This window comes from Rhinolophus ferrumequinum, chromosome 19, assembly GCF_004115265.2.
Source record: "Rhinolophus ferrumequinum isolate MPI-CBG mRhiFer1 chromosome 19, mRhiFer1_v1.p, whole genome shotgun sequence".
NCBI lineage: Eukaryota > Metazoa > Chordata > Mammalia > Chiroptera > Rhinolophidae > Rhinolophus > Rhinolophus ferrumequinum.
This window is the reverse complement of record NC_046302.1, coordinates 35,378,814-35,389,242: the sequence shown is the minus strand read 5'-3', so window position 1 is coordinate 35,389,242 and position 10,429 is coordinate 35,378,814. Positions and strand designations below refer to the sequence as shown.

Below are 10,429 nucleotides of genomic sequence, written 5' to 3'. Positions count from 1 at the left end.
ATCTCTATTCTAATTGGCACACCAATTTTACCTGTTTTTTTTCCCCCTCAAATTTTAGAGTAATTCTTCTGCTATTTCTACGTTCCGTATCATCACAGTTTTCAGGCAGTATCCTTTGAATGCTACCTACAACAAGGGAGTTACTGACCCACAGTATGGCTTTTTTTTTTTCAAAATTGGGTCTGCTAACTAACATTTATCCATTATAAACTATGCGTATTTACTAAATCCAGATATTGGTGTGTTTTGAATAAGAAATAATTATTGTATTGAAGCGGGCCTGAGCCTGCGCAGACTCAGAAAACTCAGGCAAACCAAAGAATGGCGGGTACGGGGTTGGTGGCCGGAGAGGCCGTGGTGGATGCGCTGCCGTATTTTGACCAAGGCTATGAAGCACCTGGTGTGCGGGAAGCGTCTGCGGCGCTGGTAGAGGAGGAAACTCGCAGATACCGACCTACCAAGAACTACCTGAGCTACCTGACAGCCCCGGATTATTCTGCTTTTGAAACTGACATAATGAGAAATGAATTTGAAAGACTGGCTGCTCGGCAACCAATTGAATTGCTCAGTATGAAACGATATGAACTTCCAGCCCCTTCCTCGGGTCAGAAAAATGACATTACTGCATGGCAAGAATGTGTAAACAATTCTATGGCCCAGTTAGAGCATCAAGCGGTTTGAATTGAGAATCTAGAACTAATGTCACATCATGGATGCAATGCCTGGAAAGTATATAATGAAAATCTGGTTCATATGATTGAACATGCACAGAAAGAACTCCAGAAGTTAAGGAAACATATTCAGGATTTAAACTGGCAGCGAAAGAATATGCAACTCACAGCTGGATCTAAATTAAGAGAAATGGAGTCAACTTGGGTATCTCTGGTCAGTAAGAATTATGAGATTGAAAGGACTATTGTGCAATTAGAAAATGAAATCTTTCAAATTAAGCAGCAACATGGAGAGGCCAACAAAGAAAACATCCGACAAGACTTCTGAAAAGACAGATTGATTCGGTGGGTAGAAAGAAAGGCAAGTTGGGCTTTCACAGAAGATCAGGCATCTGAACTATGAAGATCAGTGGCGTGTTACAGAAGTCAGAAGTGGTTAAGTGTTGAGAACCATGGAAAGTGGACTGTTATATGCTATTTGTACATTAGCAAAATAAAAAGTTTCAACTTGAAAAAAAAAAAAAGAAATAATTATTGACTCTTGCTTCTGGCCAAGTTATGTGTATCAGGATATAATTTATCCTCCCACCTTGTATCAGTTTTCTAGGGCTGCTGCAGTGATGTACAAGAAACTGAGTGGCTTAACAAACAGAAACTTATTGTCTCACAGATGTGGAGGCTGGAAGTCTAAAATCACAGTTCCTTCTGGGAGCTCTGAAACAATCTGTTCCCTGTGTCTCCCTATCAGTGAATGGTAGGTAAGCTTTCCCTTTCAGACCTGCTTCACAAATGATGAAGTTTTCACTTGACCAGGAGAAATTTGACATATAAGATTTCTTTTGAAGCCAAATTTATTACTTTTAAAAACTGAGATTATTTTACTACATTTCTGATGTTAAAATGACCTTTGGGTTATCAAATTATGCTGATGACAGATGCTATGTATGGTTATACTTATTTGTATGTCTACATATTTTTAACTGGGCAAAATATTATCAGCAAGATTATGTAAGTCCCTGAAAATGTTACTGATCCCTGAAATTCCAAACCAGTACACCACATTATTTGTCACTGTGTATTATACATTCTCCACTGGTATGCCTCCTCTTCCAGAGAGGGAGAAAGGGAAAGGGGGGGGGGGGAGAGAAAGAGAAAAAGAGACTGAGAGAAGCGACTGAGACACACAATAGTCTCTCTCTGGAGTAAGTGTGATAGAATAGGAAAAAGAAAAAAAGAGTATCCTTTACCCACTAGAAAACATGATCCACTTAGTGTATATGAATCATGTGAGCCACAAAAATTAGCAAACCTCCTCTTTTTTGGGGACAAGTAGGGAGGAGTTAAAAGAAAGTTTTTCATCCATATAAGATTTTTCAGTAGTTGTTTCTCTAGCTAAAGGGAGACTTATTCTCGTGCTAGTCTTTACTTTAAATCCCCGTCCTCTTCCCCAACCTGGTCTAACAAACTGAATAAAAAGAAAAGACTTGAAATCTCCATAAACTGCTAACTCTTTGTTTTCCCTCAGGCCTCACTCCCCTTACTTCTCTAAAGCAAAAGTCACACCTATCATTCAGCTGTACCCCCTTCCCCGCCCAAATCTGGTCACCAAGAATGCCATACCAAAGGGCCTAAGACATGGGATGAAAATGAGAGTGCACATGTCTTCCTCCTCCAAATATGCTCCTTTCTTGGCTACCACCACCATTGTAACCTGAAGAATCCTGAGTATCCGATGTCCACTAAGTCTCATATCCATGCGAGCGGGGTGTGGGGGAAGGGGAATGTAAAACCAACGTAGGATTTTAGGAAATAAATTGGACGTATTAAACAAAGAGAGAAGTAACTCAGGGTACGCTCTTCAGCACACCTCTGGCCAGGTGTGCAATTCTAACCATCCAAGTGCCTTTATTGAGAAAGTCAAGGATAAGCTTTGCTGTTTGTTTTCATTTCACTTTATCTCTGCTTTCCAAACTCATTTTGAGATGCTAAGCTGTCCCTCATGCTGCTCCCACCATCACAAGCCTCCATAAATGTACTGTTTCCCAATTGAACGTCTCAGATAAAGAAAAAAACAATGTGATCATCTTAGTCTGAGGTTGTAATTCATCTTAAAAAAAAAAAAAAAAAAGAGGGGAAAAAGTTGACAGGCATGTATTTCAGAGTAGAGATTTTTTTTTTATCCTACCTTACCTCAGCCTGGCCACAGATGGGATGGCTGGCACAGTTCACGGGGAAATGGCGCCAGGCTCTTTTTCATTTGGGCCTGTTCAGATCCCTTTCCCTCCCATTCCTGGGGCATTTCTCTCTCTGCTTTCTTTAGATGTCTCCCACTTCATTGGCAAAACTCAAGCCTGAATAATTGATCATTTTAGGAGGGGCATGTGACAGTGTCACTTCGTTGGCACACTGACAAAAGTTCTGATCCTAGAACATCCTCTTTCCATTTAAGGTAATGAGAGATTTTCTTTAACTCTAAACAGGAAGTGGGAGAGCCAACTGAATTTATATTAAGCAAACTGCTTTCATCAAATATAATTGAGTACCAAGATATTTGGAATTCATGTTGATTATGTAAATTTCTTATGAATGCCTCAGCAGAGTTTGTAGGCAAGCTGTCTTTCCCTATGAATAGGAAGGACTTTTTTTTTTAAAAATAATTTCCCTCTTTCTTTTCCCTTAGAGCTACTTAGAGAAATAGCTTGAGAAAAGCACAGTCAAGCAAATTTAAGATGGTTGCAGCAAACATCAAAATCCTCGGCTATTCAGAGAGAAAGGTTTCTTTAGGTTATACCTAGCAAGGTCTGAGCTGCCGGGTGAAAGAACTTAGATTTCATCTGTGAAAAATAGGTAACTGTTGAAAGGTTGGAAATTGGAGAAGGATATAACAAATTTGGAGACTAAGGACGGTGAATCTGGCAACAGTGTACAGATAGACAGGTAGAAGGGAAGGAGTGGGTTAAAGCAGATCCATATTCCACATACGAAGCCCTTCGCCATTAGTAGGAAGTGTTTAGCCATCACCAGGTACCACCTGCAGAAGCCCTCTAATTGTCCTACCCACCTCCACCCTCCCCAGCATCTAAGTGTGAGCCCTTCTGACAACATGCATCCCCATGGAGAATTAGACTGAGAAAAATACACACATCCATATGCACTTACATATTCACAATGTATATGTTCATTCTGAAGGTGAGCATTTTATAGCACATAAAATGTATATTAAGTTACACTTCAATGACAAATAGCATCCAGGCTGTTGGCTGATTTAATACAAGATGTCCTCATTAATTCAGCTCTGAGAATGTGCGCTCGTAGCGTATCTAAACTCCTGATGTGCTTTTGGCAACATTGTTTATTTTAATGCCACTTTCCCAGCTGCTGATACTCCTCCCCACAGAAGGACCTTCTCAAAAGTGCTTCAAAAAAACGTTACTGTTATCTCCACAAATCCATATCCTCATTTAATAACATCTCTTTTTTCTTAGTCACTTCCCTTAGATTTCCCATCTTCAACTCTGTTTATTTGTTGGAGAAAAGATAACTTTTTCAGTGTGAGCTCTGCATACGCTTTGGAAGTACCTGCAGTCCCATAGGAGACTGCCTTCAGACTCAGAATTAAGTAGCAGCAAAACTCAATCCGTTCCTCTGAATCTCTCTCCTCTTGGTCAGCTAACGTGCTTCAAATAACACGGCAAGTGGTAATTTCTAAGCATTGGGAATTCACTCACACTAATTTGACTGTACCTAACTCTTCAGAGAAGACATAAGAGTCACGGATGTATGTGAGGTCCCATGATGCTCCCTTTACAACCTTACAATCAGCATTGCATTGAAAACTAGTCTTAGACCAAATGTTGCTTCCTAAGCAACGTTTATTTAAAGATAAAAATACCTTTGATGTAAGCAAAGATCACTCATACTCATTCCACCTGTGCGGTAAGCGTGTAGTCACTGGGTTCTTCTCTGATGCTCTGACTTAACCACCACCTCGACAGAAAGGTCCACACAGGACACACAGAACATCTGTCCAGAGCTCAAATTCTGTTACTTATATCATCAATATTGGGCAAGCATCCATTGTCTTAAACCAATGGCAGAACCATATGGTTTAAAATGCCATCCCTAACTAAAGACTACTAATCTCACTGGATTTGCATGCTCTGTTTTTACAAAGGTGAGGAGTGTTCTCCGAATTTTTTGATTAGTCTTTATGCTTTGAACACCTTTCAATACCACCAGTGAGCAACTATTTTTATCATTACCAATCTAGTTACAAAACAACTAATTTCACTGAAAAAAAGTTTCTGCCATTCACCAGTCTAACTTGCATAATGAGATGCTGATCAAGACCTCTTGTAGTAGCTGCTTCTGGAATATGGACTTTTTCACATAATGCTAGCTACCTTCCCTGAAGTGTGGATTTTCAGTGAGGACAACTGCACCTAAAGCTGATGCTTAAACTACTTAGCATATACATAATACCTCACTGCCCATGCCAGAGTACTTTAAATTATAGATACCATAAGCTAAAAAAAACATATTTGGAAAATACTGGAGGTATAGTAAATAAAACTAAACTCTACTAATGAGTTTGTTAAAAATAGTATTTATGTTCCTAGAAAAGTTACACATTCTAGTTATTACTTTCCTTCCTTTCTTTCTTTTCCTCCTTCCTTCATTCCTTCTATCTTTCTGTCCTTCTTTCCTCTTTTTCATTTATTGATTAGGTATTCTCTTATACGCCTTCTGCTCCTAATGTTATATACCAACTAACATTGTGTAGCATTTTACCCTTTACAGCATAACATATTGATATTATCATTACTATCATTGCTATTTTACAGATGGAAATGAGGCTCAGAGAGGAGATGCACTAGAGCAGGGGTGGCCAAACTTTTTTCAACGTTTTTCACCAAGGACCATATGCAGTAAAATACACAAACAGACGGGACACTCACTCGAGGTGAAGTACGTATTGCCTCACCTGGTTTATTTAAGTAAACTAAATATAATTTTGGAATTTGCTGCGGGCCAATTACCAATGGATTGCGGACCGCAGTTGGCCCGCGGCCCGCAGTTTGGACACCTCTGCACTAGAATTTCCAATGGGCCAAACCTGGTTGATATTGTGTTCAAGAGCAAGAAAATGTCATTATCTCTTCCTCAGTGATGTCCCATTACAGGTTACTGATGGAGGGCCACCTCACTCTCTAGTATCTGACTTAGGTCTTACTAAAAACAGCTTTTTCAGATGTTTTCTCACAGTCCTCTCTCCCTACCTTTTCAGCTGTACTGTGAGCCTCGGTTCAAATCCAAGAGGCACATGCATCCTTTAATGACTGTATCCCTCTATGGCTTATGTTACTGGGTCAAGCTTTTCTGTTTGATTCTTCTTTCTAGAGAAAGTGTCTCCAATGAGGGTTTTCAGTCTCTCAGAGAAGTAAACTTCTGGTAAATATGCCATACAAATTGGTCAGACATAGCCAACATGCCTTATGTCTCTCTCCCTTATGCATTTATTTATTTATTAGAATTTCTCTATGATTGCTAACTCTGGAATTAAGAATGCACACTTTTTATAAAGTGTCTTGATAAAAGCTATAGGCTTCTTTCTTGTTTACTTTGTACTCATATCTAGCTTAAGCAGTCTGAAAGCTGCCATTAGTGAAATAGACACGTATTACTTAGTAGGACCTATAAGTATTTGTCCTGCGGATTGAACCAAGAAACCCACCAAAGGCTTCTACCATGGCTTCACTGACTTGCTTCTCACACTATTTCCAAAAGATTCAAGAGGCTAAAGGGTCTTCTCTTTGGTCCATGAAATGTCCCTTTTGGGATTTATTTTCTAATAAATAAAAGCATTGGTTAGTTTTCTAAATGATGGACTAGTTCTTCATAAATATCCCAGAGCCACACTGCACACAAAGGTATCATTAACCCTCAGTAACTGGTGGGTGTGGAGGGCAGCCAGTGAAGAAATCTGCATGGCTACTGCTTATCCATACCTGGATCAACATACCCCACATAGTGCCAAGAGGCTCACCAGAAATGGTGCACATTCATGGACAATTTTAAACTAGCCTCACACCTGAAAATTTAGGATGTAAACAAATTATGTCTCTTGCAATGTCCTAACAATGACAATAATTCCATGTGAGTACACACTAGAATCTTTTCAAAGTTCATGTCAACCCACCACATTCTCTACTGGTTTTTAAGGATCTCCTGCTTTGCCAATTACTAACTTTGTGACCTTAGTTTTATTCAGGGTTCCCAGAGATTTAGCAAATAAGAATGCAGGACAGTCAGCTAAATTTAAATTTCAGGTATGCATGCAATAGTTAGAACACATCTAAACTTAAAAAAAAAAAAAATAGTTGTTTATCTGAAATTCAAATTTAACTGAATGCCCTGTGTTTTACCTGGCAATATTCATTCAATCACTTCCCCTAACTAAATTCACTTTCCTCATCTCTAAAATGTCACCCCTTATGAGTTGCTGAACGCATTAAATGTGTGAATGGCTCAGGAAGTGTTTTGTAAACTACAAAATATTAGTCATATGTTATTACTGTAATTATTACTATTACTTCTCTGATCCAATTATCCTACTTTTATTTTCATAAGGCTTCTGCTTAATCTACTTCCAAATGAGTTATTTAAATATTTTAATATTAATGATTCCCCGTCCCCCCAAAAAAGTCAAAATAATGGTTTATGTTGTTGTTTAAGCAAGCATTTAAGACTATGTTTTGGTGTCTATGGTAATGAGAGCAGTTTCTTTGTAGTTTCCCCTGGAATGATGGACTGCCTGCATGTGTTGTATATAATAACTGTAGAACAGTAGGAAACACGGTTTCAACTTGACTTCACTCCCTGAAATATTCCAAGCATATTGGCAAGAGCCTAGTTCCAGGTTGGAAATTTTGAGAGAGAGGAGGAGCCTACGTTTTCACATTGCTCAGTTGGATCCCTGGAGCCTTCATTAGTAGGATATTCTCTGGAAAAAGTGCCAACATAGCTGGGTCCCTTTCTACCCCATCTAAGATGATAGAACTTAGGAAGTTTGAAATGTTAGACATTGGCAAAAGAAAACTTTCTCAAGAATAAATCAAGAATAAATTTTTTCAACTGATTTTCAAACAAGAGTTTACATTTTGGGAGGATAGAAAGGAAGAGAAGTAATTTAAAAAAATCTAGAGTGGCTGACTTTAAGTGAAACATTAAATTCAGCATTTAAGGGAACTTCCACAGTCGGGAAACTTTCCAGATTTCAAAACAAAGAAAAACAGTAAATTTCCACACAAACATTAAAAGTCTACAGAGAAATGAAGAAATCAAAGAAGTAGGATTATTAATATGTAGTTCCTTTGTAGTTTAATGTACTTTTAGCAAATAGAGCCTCCTTCATACAATTGCACAAAGATGTTTATTCTGAAGAAAAGTGGAGGACCGGCCACCTGACCAGAAAGGGTGAATTTGTACAGATTACATCTCACAGGACATATTAATAATCAGCAATCTTAATTGCCAATAATGGCAATCCAACTCAAACTAACTTATGGAAAAGCAATACAGAGACTGGAGTATCTCATCAAATTAGTCCATCTCTAAAAAGGTCAGTGTTACCTGGCTTCTGGAACAACTAGAAACAGGCACTCAAATACTTCTGTACTCCCAATTCTGTTCTCAGCTCTGATTCTTTCTGCATATCAGTCTCATTCACCCCATTGTAGATATCTAAGATTTTACCAAAATTTGGGGACAGTTCTGTCAAACGCACCAGAATTCTACTCGAAAAGGGTTGACTCTGATAACTGCAGTTTGAAAAATCCTAGGAGAGAAGTCTGGTCGGTCTCTTTTTCAATCAATTGTGACTACAAGATGGTGCACAGATGGAATTAAGTGCCTATGTCTCTACTAGAAAACTGCAGTCAGGTTAGGATTATAATTACATAAGAGAAAAGGTATTTCTAGGAAAAAATCACATAGGTGAAGTGGGGGAGAAAGTTTTCAGAAAGGTATTTCTGCTCATAGGAAACTTGGAAAAATACTGCTGGCAAAACAATAGGTATTCACTGCAGAGAACTGACAAATATTAAACCAATAATCAGACACAAAAGTAAATTGTAACTTTGGTAAATGCTCAGTTATAACAGGGCACCTTATTAGAAGGTTGAGAAAGGCTATTTTGAAGAAATGTCGCTTAACTTGAAACAGAGAAGAGTGGGGAAAACAGTATCCCTGCAAAAGGAACAGTATGTGAGAGGCCTTAAGGTGGGAAAGTACTCAAAGCATTAAAAAAACTGACCGCCTCTTCCCCAAAAAAGGAAGGCTACTGTGTCTAGAGAATGATGAAAACATACAATACAACTTGGAGTTATGAATGCATAGACATAATCATGTCCATTGTGGGCCAAGTTGAAGATTTTGCATTTTTTCCTTCAAGTACAATGGGTTTGGGTTAAAAATGTGATAAGATGCAATGGATGTTTTCATAACTTACATCACACAGCTGAGAATTCCAGAGCCATGAAGGATAAAAGTAGAAGACATACACAAAGAAAAAAATTTGTAGTTGGGAAAAAGTGAGATGTGATGACTGAAATTACTCACTACTATGTTGCTATTTTGCCAGAGCCGTTTCCTTGCACTTTCTTCTGGTTTTGTAGTTTTCCATATCACCTGTCTTTGTTTTTTGTTTGTCTGTTTCTTCCAACTACATTGAAAATCAGCACACGGGATATTTATATTCAGCCAGGCTGATGGAGTCTGACATTTCCTAATATGTGCCCACCTGATCCAAGATCATAAAAACAAATGTAAGTGTATTGTGGACCAATTAGATTAAACTGTTACGTGAGGAGAGAAGAAAAAAAAAAGTAAATTTGAAACATCTTTCCGTAATAACTGTTCCGTAAAAATAACCATGTCATCGTCATACAAAGTTAGAAATGCCTGAGAGCTCATATATCCCATCGCCCGGTTTTCAGCAAGACTTCACCAAACAGATCAGTAATGAAGGTCATCACAGAAGGTGGAGACATCAACTTAAAGACGTCACAGAATTTGAGCCAACAATATATGCTATGCAAACAACGCTGATGATATGTGTCTTTATTTTTCTTTGTTATTAATGTTTCTAGGAATATAATGTGTTTGAGATAAACTTAGAATATAGCTACAATGTATAGAAGTAAAGAGCTATAGATACCCCAGCTTGTCTGCAGTGAGTACATACCTGATCTGGCACTGAGTCCAGCCACTTTTAAAATACAGCAGAAAGGGAAAATGAGTCAAAAATTACCAGTTACTTTTTCTACTCATTGACCACTAACCAATTTGATGAATCTTTTTTTTCTTCCAACTGGATGATTAATTTTGGTCCTGCGTAAAGATATCAATTGAATCATCAGGATAAGTTCACCAGTGAAACAAAGTTATTTGCAAGGCACCATATTTTTACATAGTAAAATCCTATACATTAAGTAAATGAACAGAACAACATAAACAGAGCGCTCCCTGGTTAGGATAGACTAAGCTATTCTGCTGCCGAAGAGATCACACATTAATTTAGTGGCTTAAAAAATAACAAAGGTCTATTTCTCACTCGTGTAATATCCCAGGGTAGGTGTTTTGGGGCAGTGGTCAGCTCCCTTCATGCCATGATTCAAACACCCAGAGGACAGTAGTTCTATCATCAACAAATGACTTCCTGAGTGGCCACACTCTGGTCATCTCAGCCAGTAGGAAGA

The 10,429-nt window shown here is 38.3% G+C and overlaps 1 protein-coding gene across 1 annotated transcript; it reads left to right on the top strand.

The window, feature by feature from the left end:
- The first annotated feature begins 314 nt into the window (after positions 1-314).
- LOC117011810 (pre-mRNA-splicing factor SPF27-like) lies at positions 315-1,092 on the top strand. The gene is given in 1 exon segment (XM_033087510.1): positions 315-1,092. A coding segment is annotated over 1 exon segment (678 nt). The 5' UTR covers positions 315-321; the 3' UTR covers positions 1,000-1,092.
- The last annotated feature ends 9,337 nt before the right edge of the window (positions 1,093-10,429 follow it).